General features: G+C 38.6%; 1 protein-coding gene across 1 annotated transcript in view; it reads right to left on the bottom strand.

The window, feature by feature from the left end:
- Positions 1-19,387, bottom strand: part of bpifcl (BPI fold containing family C, like) — an 80,595-nt gene that overhangs the window by 47,054 nt on the left and 14,154 nt on the right. The window contains exons 4-7 of the mRNA XM_039735069.1: positions 18,157-18,285; positions 12,630-12,785; positions 11,042-11,105; positions 10,665-10,725 (exon numbers count right to left, since the gene is read on the bottom strand). Of these exons, the coding sequence (XP_039591003.1) occupies positions 10,665-10,725; positions 11,042-11,105; positions 12,630-12,785; positions 18,157-18,285 (410 nt within the window). The remainder of the gene's footprint in view (positions 1-10,664; positions 10,726-11,041; positions 11,106-12,629; positions 12,786-18,156; positions 18,286-19,387) is intronic.

Below are 19,387 nucleotides of genomic sequence, written 5' to 3'. Positions count from 1 at the left end.
AAAAAAACTGAGAAATCCCATGTACATAAGTATTCACAGCCTTTGCTCAATAGTTTGTCGATGCATCTTTGGCAGCAATTACAGTCTCAAGTCTTTTTGAATTTGATGCCACAAGCTTGGCACACCTATCCTTGGCCAGTTTCGCCCATTCCTCTTTGCAGCACCTCTCAAGCTCCATCAGGTTGGATGGGAAGCGTCGGTGCACAGCCATTTTAAGATCGATGTTCAATCAGATTCAACTCTGGGCTCTGGCTGGGCCACGCAAGGACATTCACAGAGTTGTCCTGAAGCCACTCCTTTGATATCTTGGCTGTGTGCTTAGGGTCATTGTCCTGCTGAAAGATGAACCGTCACCCCAGTCTGAGGTCAAGAGCGCTCTGGAGCAGGTTTTCATCCAGGATGTCTCTGTACATTGCTGCAGTCATCTTTCCCTTTATACTGACTAGTCTCCCAGTTCCTGCCGCTGAAAAGCATCCCCACAGCATGATGCTGCCACCACCATGCTTCACTGTTGGGATGGTATTGGCCTGGTGATGAGCGGTGCCTGGTTTCCTCCAAACATCACGCCTGGCATTCACACCAAAAAGTTCAATCTTTGTCTCATCAGACCAGAGAATTTTGTTTCTCATGGTCTGAGAGTCCTTTAGGTGCCTTTTGGCAAACTCCAGGCGGGCTGCCATGTGCCTTTTACTAAGGAGTGGCTTCCGTCTGGCCACTCTACCATACAGGCCTGATTGGTGGATTGCTGCAGAGATGGTTGTCCTTCTGGAAGGTTCTCCTCTCTCCACAGAGGACCTCTGGAGCTCTGACAGAGTGACCATCGGGTTCTTGGTCACCGCCCTGACTAAGGCCCTTCTCCCCCAATCGCTCAGTTTAGATGGCCGGCCAGCTCTAGGAAGAGTCCTGGTGGTTTCGAACTTCTTCTTTCACTTAAGGATGATGGAGGCCACTGTGCTCATTGGGACCTTCAAAGCAGCAGAAATTTTTTCTGTAACCTTCCCCAGATTTGTGCCTCGAGACAATCCTGTCTTGGAGGTCTACAGACAATTCCTTTGACTTCATGCTTGGTTTGTGCTCTGACATGAACTGTCAACTGTGGGACCTTATATAGACAGGTGTGTGCCTTTCCAAATCATGTCCAATCAACTGAATTTACCACAGGTGGACTCCAATGAAGCTGCAGAAACATCTCAAGGATGATCAGGGGAAACAGGATGCACCTGAGCTCAATTTGGAGCTTCATGGCAAAGACTGTGAATACTTATCTACATGTGCTTTCTCAGTTTTTTTATTTTTAATAAATTTGCAAAAATCTCAAGTAAACCTTTTTTCATGTTGTCATTATGGGGTGTTGTGTGTAGATTTCTGAGGAAAAAAATGAATTGAATCCATTTTGGAATAAGGCTGTAACATAACAAAATGTGGAAAAAGTGATGTGCTGTGAATACTTTCCGGATGCAGTGTAAGACAAATCTTGTGAAAAGAAAAAATGAAGTACATGAATAAATGAGCAGCAATATATATCTGTGTATCAGCTGTTATAACATGAAAGCCATAAATGTAACACTGTCAGTGAACTGATTTTAAGCCTCCAATTATTTATTCCATATTTCATCTGAATGACATTTTCTCATATAGAACATGACCAGTTGGTCACAGTTCTTAAAATACAATTTAAATTTAATTTAAATGTGAGCCAACTGAGTGGTTTAGGGTTGACCAGCAGCTCAGAAGATGAGAAATCAAACTTAACAGAGCAAGAGCCATAGAGAAAAGAAAAAGTCTGAAGCCTGGAAAATGAAAGCTGATAACAGCAATAGCAAAAAAAAAAAAAAAAACACAAAATTGCAGGGTGCGATAATAATAAATCACCACAAGAGGGCACTGTGGGCTTTGGTTTTACTCAAATTAGAACTCTCAGAAAAGGAGTGTGTTCTCTATGCTGAGCAACAAATCAAATGCCTGAAAAAGAAAAATTTGAGAATGTATCCATTCATCCCGCTATATCCTAACACAGAGTCACGGGGGTCTGCTGCAGCCAATCCCAGCCAACATAGGGCGCAAGGCAGGAAACAAACCCTGGGCAGGGTGCCAGCCCACCGCAGGACACACACACCCACATACCAAGAACACACTAAAGACAATTTAAGATCGCCAATGCACCTAACCTGCATGTCTTTGGACTGTGGGGGGAAACGGGAGCACCCGGAGGAAACTCACGCAGACACGAGGAGAACATGCAAACTCCATGCAGGGAGGACCCGGGAAGTGTATTTGTTTTATGAGTCTGGATTCTTGTTTTTTTATGTTTTTGTTGCTGTATGATTCTGAGTTTATCTAATCTAACCTATTATAGTGATAACATAATTCCTGAAATGAATACTTAAAACATCATGGCATCACTCGAAGGAGTTGGGGATATAGTTACAGGAATAATTCATCATCAAGCAAAGCTTCAAAATATTATGTTGTGTTTTAAAAAGAATATCTGAGAACAAATTTCATATGTTAAAGTAACTTGCGATTTTAAAATTTTCAGTCGTCATGGACAAATGTCTAAGGGTCCCCAGAGAAGCTCAACTGAGGTAAGCAATACTACTCCGGGGCAAGAGGGGGTGCTGCCACCAACAGTATCCTGCCCTTTATTCACAGCCCAGGGAAGCCACCCAGTGAGGACACTCTTGCCAAGTCGTGACATCCGGAGCAAGTCCAGCCTCTTCTGACACAATCTGCCATATAACGTGACAGCACAGAAAGGTGCTGTGATTATGCTGACCAGGACCCGAGTCCGAGAAGTGCCAGAAATGCTTACAAGAGGGAATTATGTACAAGAAAAGCCAGAGTAGCTGACCTTACATCAGTGTCTTTTAAGTTGTGTCTTTAAGCAATTGTTTTCCTTTTCTTTTTTAGTTTAGATAAAAGGGGTTACTGAGGTGGTACAGCAACACTTCTCCCTGCTTCTGCATGCTTCTTCACCACCAGCCACACAGCATAAACCATTACAAAGTAAATGACAAGGCAAATAAAATTTTTAATTGAAAAATCGCACCTCAAATTAGATTACAAATGTTATTGAAAAGGGAAATTAAAAGAAAACAATGAAAGAGAACACTATACAGAAAACAAATCACATGAGGTATATAAATATTTCTAAATTTTGTACATATGTGAATCACAGTATATTGAGGGCTTTGGCTGCAGAATCTGGGGAAAAAAAGCCTGCAAATTAAACAAGTGATTCATTTAAAAGCAAGAATCCATCCTGAGTGGAATCATAATCCATGTCATTCAGTTTCAAAGCATTTTCTGCCAACAGCAAATCTGAAACCATCAAGAGGTGGCCCAGGTAATCAAGTGTAAACTGATGGATCAATCTCTACCGCTGACTCAATGAAAGATCCTGAGGAAGTCTCTTAACCTGCCTGTGTTTCAGCTGCAGACATCGAAACTACAATAAGTGCGTGACATTTGTAAGCTGATTTGCTAAATAACATCTGCATATGCATTAGAGTCCCATCTGAATGACTCAAAAAGCAGAATGTCAAGCCATCTTCACACTCTGCCTGGGCTAAAAGCAAACAATTAGTTTGAAGCGGTGGCAGAGGTCAAGTATCTAGGCAAGGTGGGGTGGGGGGGGTCAACCTGGACTTTCTCGATAGCAACCCCTTAATCAGAATCAGAAGAATGACCTTTGATTTCATACATCTAGTTAAAAATGCTAGGAACTGGCTGGCACTCTGTTCAGAGTAATTCCCCATTTTACATTCAGTGCTGCAAGATTACAGACAAAAACGCTACAATCAAATCTGATTGAAGTGACCATTTTAAAATGTATGCTACTATACTATACATGAAATTCCCATTACCCCTACTAATTACCATTTTGAATTCAAAAGAATTCAGTTTCCTGTTCAATTTTATTTTGCAATGACCATCAACAAAACCCAAAATCAGTAACTAGGAAAAGCAAGAACTGATCTACGGTAGGAGTGCTTTACTCCTGACTAATTATATGTTGAGTAAGGAGTTCCAGCGAACTAACAATATTAACCCCTGGTATACAGAGAAGTATGCAATTAGTTACATAGTACTTCTGATACATCCCATTAACTGCACTGTAACTGAGGCCTATTACCTTAGGAAGTTTCCCGTGTAACAGAGTTAGTATATCATAATATGCTGCTCAAAAAAATTAAAGGAACGCTTTTTAATCCAAGTATAGCATCAAGCTAATGAAACTTCTGGACTATTGATCTGGTCAGTTAAGTAGCAGAGGGGGTTGTTAATCAGTTTCAGCTGCTTTGGTGTTAATAAAGTTAACAACAGGTGCACTAAAGGGGCAACAATGAAAGGACCCCCAAAACAGGACTGGTTTAACAGGTGGAGGCCACTGACATTTTTCCCTCCTCATCTGTTTTTTCATTCTTTTTGCATTTGGCTACAGTCAGTGTCACTACTGGTAGCATGAGGCGATACCTGGACCCTACAGAGGTTGCACAGGTAGTCCAACTTCTCCAGGATGGCACATCAATACGTGTCATTGCCAGAAGGTTTGCTGTGTCTCCCTGCACAGTCTCAAGGGCATGGAGGAGATTCTAGGAGACAGGCAGTTACTCTAGGAGAGCAGGACAGGGCTGTAGAAGGTCCTTAACCCAGCAGCAGGACTGACTGGTATCTGCTCCTTTGGGCAAGGAAGAACAAGATGAGTACTGCCAAAATGAGTCCTACAAAATGACCTCCAGCAGGTCACTGGTGTGAATGTCTCTGACCAAACAATCAGAAACAGACTTCATGACGGTGGCCTGAGGGCCCGCTGTCCTCTAGTGGGCCCTGTGCTCAATGCACAGCACTGTGGAACTCGATTGGCATTTGCCATTGAATTCCAGAATTGGCAGGTCCACCACTGGCTCCCTGTGCTTTTCACAGATGAGAGCAGGTACACCCTGAGCACATGTGACATGCGTGAAAGGGTCCGGAGAAGCCACAGAGGACATTATGCTGCCTGTGACCGGTTTGGTGGTTACTCAGTGAGGGTCTGGATAAGCATATCCATGGAGGAACACACAGACCGCTACAGGCTAGACAACAGCACCTTGACTGCCATTAGGCATCAGGATGAAATCCTTAGACCCATTGTCAGACCCTATGCTGGTGCAATGGGTCCTGGGTTCCTCCTGGTGCACGACAATGCCAGGCCTCATGTGGCAAGAGTATGCAGACAATTCCTGGAGGATGAAGGAATTGATACCATTGACTGGCCCTCACGCTCTCTTGACCTAAATCCAAACGATCACCTATTCAGGTAACTGTCGACTGTCCAGGAGCTCAATGATTCCCTGGTCCAGATCTAGGAGGAGATCCCCCAGGAAATCATCAGGTCGTCTTATTAGGAGCATGCATCCCAAGAAGATGTTGTCAGGCATGCATACAAGCAAGTGGGGGCCATACAAACCACTGAGTACGATTTGGAGTTGCTGCAATGAAATTTCAGAAAAATGGCTGAGCGTGCAGCATCATTTTTTCACTTTGATTTTTGTGGTGTCTTTGAATTCAGCCCTCTGTAGGTTGGTAATTTTCATTTCCATCAAACAATATAGCATCTTTTCATTCCTAACACATTACCCAGTCCATATCAGTATGGATATCCAGCAGGATTTTTTTCCCCATTGAGATCTGATGTGTTTTCAAAGTGTTCCTTACATTTTTTTGACCAATGTAGATACTACAATATCACTTTCTGTACTTAACAACTTCACACTAACCACTACTTTTTCTCCATTTTCTTGCCCATTGTCTTTCTCCACAGTTGTTAGTGATACTGGGAAGGATATGGATGACTACAAGTATTAATGAGACCCACAAATTCAAATCTTCTAGGAAGGGGCATCATAAAAATAATGATTAACTCTTTTAATTGGCACTGGGTGGTCTTTTAGTCTTGGGACTCCTGCATGCTTTTTTTTTCAAGCATCCCACTGACTGCAGATTTTGTTTTCCTCTCTATCATAACCAGCCTACCACAGCATGGGACTTTGACTTTTCTCATTTTTAACTATCCATAAATTAAAAAACTACACAGTCGTAGTAGCTTAAGTAATGTTTAATTTCATAAGGAATGTTTCCATTTTAATATTTTAATAATGTGTTCTGTTTGCATTGTCTATTTGTTTGTTTGTTTTGTACAATAGGTGTGTTATTTGACTTTACCTGGGAAATTTCCTAGGAGTGTGGTCCTCAGTTAGAGTGGAGTCAGTTAATCGTGTATCAGAACTACTATATAACTTACCGAGTGCTTTTCAGTATAGAATATTTATTTTGTTTTGTTTTGCTACCTTGGGTTAAAATGATTACAGCAGTTCACTGGAGCAGCTTACTTTTGTACATGCCACATACAATTGCCCCTGAATAAAACATTTGTGCCACAGAACAATTATTGACTTTTTAAGTCATTGGAAAATGCAATTTTACAGAAAACTAAATTCTTCTGAGTTGAAACAGTCAATTAGTGGGAATAATGAGAATTTTGGTTATACAGTAAGTATAATTTCACCCTGCAGCACATCTTGTAGAAAAAGTACCATAGTTTCAATCAGATTTGAATGTAAAGATACTGGTTCTCCTTCTTTACTCATTCTCCTTGACCTGACAGCTGCTTTTGATGCAATTGATCATAATATTCTTCTTCACCGTCTGCAATACACCATTGGACTTTCAGGAAATGTTCACAATTGGTTTACATCTTATTTGACCGGTAGAACTGAGTATGTCGCAAAATCTCACACCCATAATGTTACCTGTGGTGTTCCACAGGGCTCTGTGTTGGGCCCCATCCTTTTCATTATTTATATGCTCCCCCTTGGAAATGTCATTAGCAGACATGGTCTATCTTTCCATTGTTATGCTGATGACACTCAGCTTTATCTTAGGACTACTCCCACCTCCTCTACTGATCCTCTGCCAACATCTACACTGACTATTTGTTTGGAGGAAATGGAGGCATGGATGAGGCTCAACTTTCTTCAGCTGAACAGATCTAAAACAGAAGCCATTTTAGTTGGCACACCACACCATCTTCGTTCTTCTACCATCACCAGTATCAATTTCTCTGGTCAAAACATTCCTCTTTCTACATTTGTTACCAATTTGGGTGTTAAAATGGACTCTCAACTCACTTTTGACACCCACATTAAACATCTGTGTAAGTCATCTTTTTAGCATCTCAAGGAACATTGCTAAACTTTGTCCAACACTCACCCTGGCAGATGCAGAGAGGCTTGTCCATGCCTTTGTCTCATCCAGGCTGGATTACTGTAATGCGCTCCTCATTGGGAATCCTGGCAAGAGTATCCAGAGACTCCAGTACATTCAGAACAGCACTGCCAGGATCCTGATGAGGGTACGAAAGCATAACCACATCACTCCTATCTTGAAAACCCTTCACTGGCTCCGTGTACCACTTAGAATAGAGTACAAGGTTTCCCTCCTTACCCATCAGTGCGTCTATGGATCTGCTCCCCTGTATTTACAGGAACTCCTTATCCCTCATACTTCCTCACGCACCCTCCGCTCTGTGCATACTAACACTCTTCAAGTTCCCAGAACTAAGCTTAGCACGTAGCACCTTCTTCTTCGGTGGCGCCGAGGCTGTGGAATTCTCTCCCTGATTACCTGAGAGCCCCACAGTCGATTGATGCTTTTAAACGAAACCTAAAAACGTATCTTTTTAGAAAGGCATTTTGTTAAATTATTTTTATAGATTTTCTTGTTTGTTAATTTATTCTTATTTTGTAGCACTTTGAGATTGTTAAATATAAAAGGCAATATAAATAAAATGTATTATTATTATTATTATTATTAAAGCTTTGACATTATTCTTGTACCATTACAAAGTTTTGGAGGGTTTAGAACAAAAGCGATATACACAGAATTGTGGTTTATGTTAACTTTCAAGCACTACAAACAGCATCATCTATAGGCTGCACATTTATTGGCCCTTGGAAAGAAATGAATGTTCAGAGCATTGTATAGAAAAGAACAGGTGGAAACAAATCATTTGGAGAACTATGTTCAATGTCCACACACTGATATTTTCTGTCCAAAGGGGACCCCTTTAGTGAGGTGTGCAAGTGTTTAAACTGACCAGGGTCTGCTGTCACTCCTGGTTTGTGTTGTACTCAGGGGTTGAAGTGAACTGGTATGCAGTACCAGCATTAGCTGCTTCTGCTTTGAGAGATGGAGCATAGAAGCACACAGCAGTCTGACCTCCAAGAGGATACCCAAGTTCTCTGCAATATTGCATGTATTTCACCTGCAAGAATTCATCACCAAAACCCCCCAGGTCTGTTTGAAGCATATGCATATAAGCAATCAGTGAAGGTCAGCATATTTCACTCCATCTACCCAAAGAAATCTCTCTACAGCACATTGTTCAAAAATGGTGCAATCCAGCAACAGATCGTCCATGTTCATTTTGCCTTGGGTACAATTAGACTATTGGCAGTGTGCTGTGCTATGTGTGTTAAGGCTAATAAAACTGACAACTGGAAAAAATTGTAAAAAAATAAATGTAATGATCAGCCACCAGTTCCAAATCTTAACTATCCTAAACAGTCTTACAAATGAAGGAGATCTGTAGAGTAATGACAGATGAGATTAGACAGGAGTCCCCATGGACTATGATGTTTGCTGATGACATTGTGATCTGTAGCAAGAGTAGGGAGCGGGTTAAGGAGACCCTGGAGAGGTGGAGATATAATCTAGAGAAGAGAGGAATGAAGGTCAGTAGGAACAAGACAGAATACATGTGTGTAAATGAGAGGGAGGTCAGAGGAATGGTGAGGATGCAGGGAGTAGAGTTGGCGAAGGTGGATGAGTTTAAATACTTGAGATCAACAGCACAGAGTAATGAGGTTTGTGGAAGAGAGATGAAAAAGAGAGTGCAGGCAGGGTGGAATGGGTGGAGAAGAGTGTCAGGAGTGATTTGTCACAGACGGGCATCAGCAAGAGTGAAAGAGAAGTTCTACAGGACGGTAGTGAGACCAGCAATGTTATATGGGTTGGAGATGGTGGCACTGACCAGAAAGCAGGAGACAGAGCTGGAGGTGGCAGAGTTAAAGATGCTAAGATTTGCACTGGGTGTGACGAGGATGGAAAGGATTAGAAATGAGAACATTAGAGGGTCAGCTGAGGTTGGACGGTCGGGAGACAAAATCAGAGCAGCGAGATTGTGTTGGTTTGGACACGTGCAGAGGAGAGATGCTGGATTTATTGGGAGAAGGATGTTAAAGGTAGAGCTGCCAGAAAAAGGAAAAGAGGAAGGCCTAAGAGAAGATTTATGGATGTGGAGAGAGAGGACATGCAGGTGATGGGTGTCACAGAACAAGATGTAGCGAACAGGAAGATATGGAACAAGATGATCCGCGGTGGCAACTCCTAACAGAAGCAGCCAAAAGAAGAAGAAGAAGAAGAACAAGAGTAGAGTAATGCCAAAGAAGAAGCAGTTTTGATTCCTAAAAGAACCATCTACTTGAATGTTCCAGCAAAGAAAAAAAAAAAAACACAACTTTCATTTATTCAAACCTGTAACAGGTTCCATTAATAGCCATGAACAGATAGTAGCAGATTTGTGAAGTACCAATGGGTTCCTGATCTTAAGAGGACTCTTTCCATGTACAATAAACTTGGCCTAAGTTCAGGTTTTCTTGATCTGTTTGTATCCTGCTGGGTAGCCAACTACACATTAAAGATTTGCTTTTCACATACTGTATTAGGAACCTTTTCAAAGCACCAAAAAACATTTTTTATGCAGTGAAGGATTTGCAGAATTAAACAGTTCTTTGTGTAGCAATGTTTCAAACCACCATTTTAGAACCATTATTTTTTTAAGAGTGTACAGCCCTGTCACCAAAGTCATCAGGATGAACACGTATAGAAAATTAACTAAGCAATCAGTGTAAGGACGGGGTTTACTTTTTTTACCTAAAGGAAATATCCAAAAAACAAAATGATATTAACAACAATGAATTTATGGTTCACCGACAAAAGCGCGATAGACATATGCGCCCCGACAAAACCGCGATGGACAAATCAGCGCCCACAAACCCACTAACTGGTTTTCGACAAATGCGCCCCGACAAAACCGCGATGGACAAAATCGCGAGAGAGGCCAAGAGAGTGGGACGGATACGTGCGCATTATGTACACATTATGTGCTAGGTTATAACTGTTATAACTGCTGGTGGCATGCCGCGAACAAATAACTCAGTCGAGGGTTGGCATAACGCGTCGTATACAAAGCGGAATTACCAGCAGTCAGGCAGCCAGCAAGTCTAAATACGCTCAACTATTAAGACGTCTTGCTGCAATTCTTCCTACATATGCAGGGCGTGATCTTAATGACTATCTACGTGTCGTGCTGACGGCATACCGCGTCTCATAATATTGACTTCTAAAATAAACATTATTATATGTATATGCTTTAAATTAGTAATTCATATGTAATGAAACTTTCGCGATTTTGTCGGCGCTCATATGTCTATCGCGCAAATGTCGGGTCACAGAATTGATCACGTCACTGCAGAAGACACTGTCATTATTACAAGCGTTTTTTTTTTTCTTTATTAATTAGCTGCCTTTAAACAATATTAGCATACAGACATCCCTACCTTTCATGCGTTGAAGTTGGGATTCAATTTCATTGATTTTCTCATTGACTGTTGGACAAAGCTGTAACATATGATATGAAATTATGCCCTTGCTTGTAGTTTGCTATTCATTCACGATTAACTGTCTCCAAACCCTAACATAACTGTAATCATATATATATTAAATGCATATGGTTTTAAGGATTCAAAATTGTATTTATTAACATAAAGTAGGACCAGGCAAAAAAAAAAAAATAGTGCTAAAACTGGAAAGCAGGAGGAATGATTCTTGCCAGTATTTTACTGACAGAGAGCAGGACAATGAGGCATTCATGCTATTATTATTATTTTTTTTGGTTTTAAATTAAATTGTAGAAATACAACATTAACAATTTTACCTTTCTGTATAACTCTTCACGGATTCTCTGGTCAATGGTGTCACTGAAGAGGTTATACAGCCAGCTGTTGAAAAACACATTAATGGAACAGTCATACATTAATAATGCCTGGTGGTACTCTGTATATTGGTTTAAATAAGACAGAACATTGTGTGTTTTATATTAAAATGATATGAGTATTTGTTCATATTTATTGTATATTAAAAGCTGCTGAATAGCTGCTTTGCCTTTTGGTAATTACTGATAATCTTACTTTAGATAAGGTTATTGTCTTAAATTGCTACAAATAAATGATTCAAATTAAAAGACACTGAAAGATTAAGAAACCCGTAAAAAGGAAAATCACAGCAAAAAAGGAATAAAAAAAAAAAGAAAATCCATCAGCCTAAACATACTGCCCGTTGAACATGCCCTTCAGCCTGATTCAGCCTATATTATATGTCTTTGAACCCTGCGGTGGGCTGGCACCCTGCCCGGGGTTTGTTTCCTGCCTTGCGCCCTGTGTTGGCTGGGATTGGCTCCAGCAGACCCCCGTGACCCTGTAGTTAGGATATAGCGGGTTGGATAATGAATGGATGGATGAACACATTTGTGCCCCAATATTTCTTTGATGGATGTGTATGTTCCCTTGGTTGACGATAACATGTATTTTTGTCTGTATTGGAGTTTTTAATCCGAGGATTCCATTTCTTGTATTATTTTCACATTTTCTTTTTTTAATTTACAAGTTATTTTTCATGAACATTTTTGTGTTCTTTATTTATATGACAGTGTTCTTAAGGTGGCATGACTGCAAATGTCATGCTAATGACTATAGAAAAGCTACAATAAAACTTTACCTTATCCCTAAAGTTGACAAAAAAAATCTTCTCAATCTTTATAATGATAACTGACCTTTTCCCAATCATACCCTAATAGCTGGGTTTTGTGTTTTGGTTGCACCCTCCTTCTGCATCTGACTTTTGATTTTTGTTTTCCTCTTTGATTCTGCTTATTTGTTCTTGTTTGGACATTTCTGGCATTTTGACCTTTGCCCATCTTTTTGACCGTGACGTCTCACCCCATCACCTTTAGCACTAATAACCTTCTGCAAATGTAGGACAGGTTCCTGAACCGAGTCTAACACCAGTTATTGTCACATAGGATTTTCATCATATTTAAATGTATCTCTGCCTAATGTATTGGGTTCCTCAGAGCTAAATTGTTGGCTATTTATATCTGTAGAATGAATGCAGATGTCAGCAACAAGTAGACAAAATATTTAACATTCTGGAAGAATCAGCCTAACTGACATTACATAGCTCATCACTTTCTCTTCCTTACAATTTGTGCAATCTGACCTTGAGAGAATGAAAGTATCTGTCTGTCTATCATGAATCAATTAATAAATTAATACAATTTGCAGATCACTAACAAATTGAAATAACAGTAGGGGAAGTATACAAGATCTCTTCATACAGTGTTAAATCATAATCAGTAATGACGAAACAAACAGTTAGGCCCAAATACTGCTGAACTCATTGCTGTTATCCAGCCTCTCTTTTTTTTCTCCTGAAAGACAGTATGGTTAACCAATCAAACTGCTTACCTTGCACCTCCATGGAAGGTTATGCCCAAATCTCCAACGCTTGAACCACAAGAGATGTAAGCTAAAGACAATCGTCCTGTACTGTCCATACCGATCTGCACCACAACAGACAGAACAATATTTTTTGCCGTCAAGTCAAAAGATCCACTGTCACTTCTGTAAAATGGAAAACAGACACTTTGGCATCGCCGGTAGTTTTAAGATAACGAGTATTAAGTGAGAAAGATAAAATGGTAATACTTACAGTAGGTACTGCAAAAATGCATTAACTATTCATTGACTCTTAAATAACAAAACCTTAACAAACACTTCTTTGTGTCTTCATAATACTTACAAAACATCAGGTAAGGTGTTTAATCACTTCTACAATGCGATATACTAACAAAATGTCACTTTGGAGTGTAACCAAATAACTGAGACTTTTTTCTCTTGATGTTACATATTTAGTATAAGACCTGTGAATCCTTCATATGAAAAAGTCCTTTTACCATCATTACAATATGCCACACTGCACAGACATGAATAACCAATCTACTGGTTCTACTAAGTGTCATGAAGACTAAAATAAGCCTTTGGTAAGGTCTTGTTACATAAGAGTAAAAGAGTAATAGCTGCATATTTGCAGTATCTAAACTAAAGTGTTACCAATAAAAAGAAAAAAGGGAACAGCATTGAAAAACATAAACAGCAAACAGTCCAGTTTTGAAGAAAGAGAAACCCGCAGACATTTAGAGATCAAGCATTAAAGTTGTGTGAAAGTCAATATGTCATATTGATAAGATGATATAGAAGTAAGTTTCACATAAAATATAACATGTAAAAGAGGAGTCATGTCTGTGTGCTTAAAAAATGTAAATTATTTTGTTATTTGAATATATCATATATCAGTAAAGAATAACAAATAGAAACAGCAGAATAATCCATGTCAAATTCATGAAAAAAATCCAAGCAACACTGTTAGGTTATATAAACATCTGCACATAAATATCTCCAAACTAACTAAATAAATGAATAAGGTATAAAAACTGCAGTGATGTGAAGAGATACAGGCTGACTATGAGGTGTGAGGTAAGCACTTTATCCTTCCTTCACAATCACCTTACTCTCATTTGACAATTGAATTTAAAACAATACCACGAAGAATTCACATTATTTCACACAACAAAAGTAATGTTGCATGATTGGTTTTATAATGTATTTATTATTTTACCATTATTTTAATGATGTCCTGACTGTTGCCATTTTCTATGCTTATTTTTAATGGGCACTGCCATTTTGGAGTTTCATTTTACAGGACCACACAATTTAAATTATTCTTGAACTTTGCTTGAGAAATAACTGAATGACTCCTGAAAAACGTTTTGGTGCACTATATTGGTTAGAAGGTTCTAGTTAACAATCTAGTTTTGATAGCAACTTCCCAAAAAATAACAATGAACAATCTATTGGACCATACTGACTTGGCTGTCAAGCTTCCCCTCTGAAAGAATTCTCTGTCACTTAAAAACATAACTGGTAAGTCATAATTTGTATTTAAGTTCCTGATTTTATTGACAGTTCGCTGTGTTTTGATTCATTCATGTTTGCACTTCTGTCTTTGCATAGTGTTTATTTTCCGATTAAAGACAATCATTAGACTTTGCTAAAACCAAAAAATAAAATAAAAGCAAATATTAAATTTAATTTAAAGCATTATATTTTGATGTCATAGTGCAGTAGCTTGCAATTATTTTCTAACTTTTAAAATCTGCATCAGTCTTTTGAAATTTATTCTGTATCTTTATTACAAATCTAATAATTACTCTAAAATGTTTATCCTCATCTAAATCTCGTCCAGCTTACAATGAATTCTTATCTGCTTTCATCTACTGTATGTATCTAACTCTTACATGATTCCAGTTTTGATTTGACCAGTTTTGATACACTTTTTATGTTTTTTTTTTTATTTGGTTTATGCCATTTTACCCCATTGTAATTATTAACTCATATTTTATATAGCACCTTCCCACATCTCTGCAAATTCCATCCATGCATTATCCAACCCGCTGTATCCCAACTACAGGGTCATGGGGGTCTGCTGGAGCCAATCCCATCCAAGACAGGGTGCAAAGCAGGAAACAAACCCCAGGCAGGGCACGCACACACACACAGACCAAGCACACACTAGGGACAATTTAAGATTGACAATTCACCTAATCTGCATGTGTTTGAGATGTGGGAGGAAACAGGAGCACCCAGAGGAAACCCACACAGACATGGGGAGAACAAGCAAACTCCATGCATGGAGGATCCGGGAAGCGAACCCAGGTCTCCTTACTGCGAGGCAGCAGCACCACACTCTGCATTACCTGTCTATTGATACACACACTGCATCCATGTTGTCATTTATGAAAACCTGATTTTTTCGATATCTGTATGGCTGTCTCTCTGTCTGTTATTTTGGATATTGCCTAATATATCTCAACATTTATCTTACCTTACAATTTAGCAATTTAATATGACATTCATCTGTATCTCCACACAGCTACACTTTTTATTTCATATAGTATGATACCTATTAGTCTCACTGTTAGTTTACATACTACAGCTCTGCCTTTTTTACTGAATATAGAGCAATTCTCTATCTATATCTAAATGCTACCATCTTAAGTATCATTTTAATCTGCTCATTCAACTCTCCCCCTACTTTCGTACTTCATTTCCAAATCTATCTATCATATAGAATCATATAGAAGTCTACGTGACCATCATCATCAGATCCTTCCATGAAAATCCTAAATACAAAGAGGACTGCTTGACTTATGTTAGGTAGATTGCCCAGAGGGGACTGGACGGTCTCGTGGTCTGGAACCCCTACAGATTTTATTTTTTTTCTCCAGCTTTTGGATGTTTTTTTTTGTTTTTTTCTGTCCACCCTGGCCATCGGACCTTACTTATTCTATGTTAATTAATGTTGACTTATATTTATTTTTTATTGTGTCTTCTATTTTTCTATTCATTTTGTAAAGCACTTTGAGCTACATTTTTTTGTATGAATATGTGCTATATAAATAAATGTTGATCGATTGATTGATTGATATAGTATAATGCATATCTATCTATCTATCTATCTATCTATCTATCTATCTATCTATCTATCTATCTATCTATCTATCTATCTATCTATCTATCTATCTATCTGGTGTTATTCATATGTATCTATCTTTTTTAAAAAGCATATTCCATTATGTTCTGAATAATCCTGTGTTATTTTTTTATTTTTTCAAATTTAAAAAACCTGAAACTTAAGAGTCAACTGAGCATTTGGTAAAGCCCTGAATTTCTAAAATGCATTAACGGAATTTAGAGACAGTCTTTTTTTACAGAACTCATAAGGTTGCTGAACAATAAGAACAGTCAATCAGTTATTATCTGACCCTCCTAGTCCTGAACAGGGTTGTGGGAGGTGCTGGTGTGTATCCCAGCTGGCACAGGGTTTAAGGCAGGAAACTGACCCTGGACTGGGCACCTGCTCATCGCAGGAGAGTAAGCATTAATATTGTAATATAACAAATAGTGTGTAAGAGTTTATTTAAGGGGGGGAGGGAGTAGGTTTACAGTTGTGAGGACACGAAACACAGAGTTTATTTTTTCATTATTATTTATTTATTAAATACTGCATTTTGTATTTGGATTACTTGTCTTCTTCCTCTTAAGCTATTAAGTTAATAAAATTATTGTAATCATTAACGGCAAATCTTTTTTCCATGCCAACAGCTGTAAACCTACTTAAAAATATGTATATGTATTATGTATATATGTTAAAAAATACATATTTATGTATATATACTAGGGGGCTCTGGCCCCTGCTCGCTTTGCTTGCCCACGGTTTTGTTAACTGGATATACAATTTGAAGAGATTGCTATGTTCATTTTATTAATTTTCATTCATTTTTTATTTCTTTGCCAGTAATAAAGCTGTAGTGAATGAGTTAATCTCCACCTCCCCCATCTCCCCGGGCGCGCTACGTGCCAGCCACTTCACATCTCGGCCTCTCGTATTGTGAAGAGGGGGGCTGAACACACGCTAAGGAGATGTGGTTGCTCCTCTGAAGCCCCCTCTTAAACGGTGATACAATGGGAAACAAATACATATTTTTTACCTCGTCTATGCTCAATCAGCTGTCTTGCTGCTGCTGCTACTTGTGCCATGCTGCATGATCTGCATGTCACACTGCACGTCAATCATTTAAAAGCCTGTACAGAAGCTGTCCTTTGGTCTCACTTTCTTGTCTCCTACAAAATCACGTCTCGACCCAAGATTTTTTTATTAAAAAAAAAAATATATATATATATATATATATAATATTCAACAAAGGGCTCAGAAATTTGTATGGTGAGGCAACAAGTCATAAGAGTGCTGCATGAAGATGGATGAAAAAGTTTAAAGAAAGTAAAACCAGTCAGCAAGGAAAACTAAGAAATCAGTCAGTACAGCAGCAGAACTCCACGTCCCCTAAAACCAAAGAATTCAAAAGCCGGAGCTCAATATTCAAGGTTATGGTGAATGCCTTCTGGAATGACAAGAGGATGATTTTGTTTGATTTCCTTTACCACTACATTGCATCACTCCAGAAACTTCTAGAATCCATCCATAAGAAAAGACCATAGAAACAGCCAAGTGCAATCCATTTTCACCATGATAACACATGACCCTGCTTGTCTTTGGCGATGTCACAGGTTCTTGCACAAATGGAATGGTCAGTGGTGCCACATCCACCTTACAGCCCTGATGTAGCACCCTTCAGACTTTCACTTGTTCGGTCAGATGAAGGAAAGCCTTTGTGAATGGTGCTTCGATGATGCAGTTGAAGTGGAAGAAGCTATTAGATGCTGGACCAGGAAGTGCCCAAAGGAGTTTTTCCAAAGTGGATTTGACAGATGGGTTCAAAGGTGGCACAGATGGAGACTATGATGCTGTACTGTAGACAAATAGTTACTTTACACATGTATGTAGATTCACGTCTTGCATTGTTATTATGGCCTGACAGGCATTACTTTCAGTACAATATTCGTATGTATACTTTTATTTATTGGTTTATTTGGTATTATGTTTTTGTTAACTGTTCTGAGGAACCATGAAGTTAAGGATTTCAATCAACTTGACATGAAACCACTTAAGCTTTTTTTTCTTTTCCTCGAAAATAAGCCATTTGTTTTTTCCTTAAAAGCTGTTGTTTACAAGATTGTAACAAAGAAAAGCAAATATCTTTTTGTTTGTTTGTTTGTTGATGTTTTGCAACCTTCACATCATCATCAACTGATTCACAAGCTTCCTGGACTTGTTGACAGTTGTGTTCATATTTCCAAAAGCAAAGTGACACTCCTTGAAAACACTTCTCCTCCTTTTCTTTTTCCTTCTTTTCCTATAAAAAGGAGAGCATGTCCAACTTGCTTGCATCCTCAAAAATGAGAAAGAGCATGTGCACATAAACTGTAGCCTGGCTGGTGTTTTTTACATGCAATATAATAAAAAAGAAATACCTACATGAAGAGATACTTGACATACCAGTATCCACTGGTTTCGATGTCCAGCACATCAATTCTAATCCCCATACCCACTCCTTCGTCAAATAAAACAAGGGGGTCCGAGAGGCTGAAGCTGGTGATTCTCATACTGGGAATAAGGGCAAAAGAGAAAAGATAACATAAATGTTCTGTTTTAATAAGTGCAATTTACTTTGATTACCAGTATGATATATCATGAAAACAAAATGCAAAAGATACAGTTTATGAGCAATTCTTCATTCAAGAGATATGAAAGCCAATTAACTTTTTGTTTGGATTCCTGGATAATTGCAAATGTGACCTTGAACTTGAAATTCCATTTTCAGGCCTTATGAGTAATCCACCTTACCACAACAGTTTCATTAGGAAAATAAATAACACACAAAAGGTCAATTGTATGAGCTAAAATTCAATTACCTTTTTTAACAATTACATGTGACATTTGTTTTATTTATTGACCCAACAAAATGTCACTTTTACATACTGTATATCCATTATTAATAACTACATGAAACTGTGGCCTCTAAAGTAAAATCATTTTGATTGTATAGTTAGTGTTTCTCAAAAGTTCATCAATGTACCAACAGACATTTTGGCACATTCTATGTGACTTGTGACATCATTTTTATTTAATAAACTAGAATAATTTTTCAGAGATGTACATGTTTTGACACATGCTGGATGAAAAAATGAACCCTGTCTCTCTATTATGTCCCAAATATCCAGAAGTTAGATAATAATATTATAATATTCAGAAAAAAATCCCCAGAATTGTGAAATAGCTGCCAAGTTGATGTCTGGGGTAGATGCTCCACGCTGCTTTTTCCTACTTTTTATGTTTGCTTAATTGTCTCCTTATTACTGTTTGTTTTATTTTACTTACTTTTTTACTTTCCCATCAATGGCTTTGAATTTGAATTAATGCAAATATATGTAAAATGGCCTCATAGGGTGGCACACTAGTTAGTGCTATTGCCTCAAACATCCAGCATCCCATGTTCATTGTTGTTTGTATTTCATCCCTTTGTGTTTGGGGTGTCACAAACTCGACAAAGAGCCAAAGCAACATTTGGGGCAGCCACCCATATATTGTTTCCTGGCTGCAAAATTGAATTAAGTGATAGCGCTGATGTGCACAAATCGGAGTCCAAAACAGAACTGAGGGGATAGGGGAAAGGTGGTGGCTTTTAAAGGCCAGTATAGGAAATGAC

Source organism: Polypterus senegalus, chromosome 14 (assembly GCF_016835505.1).
Source record: "Polypterus senegalus isolate Bchr_013 chromosome 14, ASM1683550v1, whole genome shotgun sequence".
In the NCBI taxonomy this organism is placed as follows: domain Eukaryota; kingdom Metazoa; phylum Chordata; class Cladistia; order Polypteriformes; family Polypteridae; genus Polypterus; species Polypterus senegalus.
This window is presented reverse-complemented; position numbering and strand designations above follow the sequence as displayed.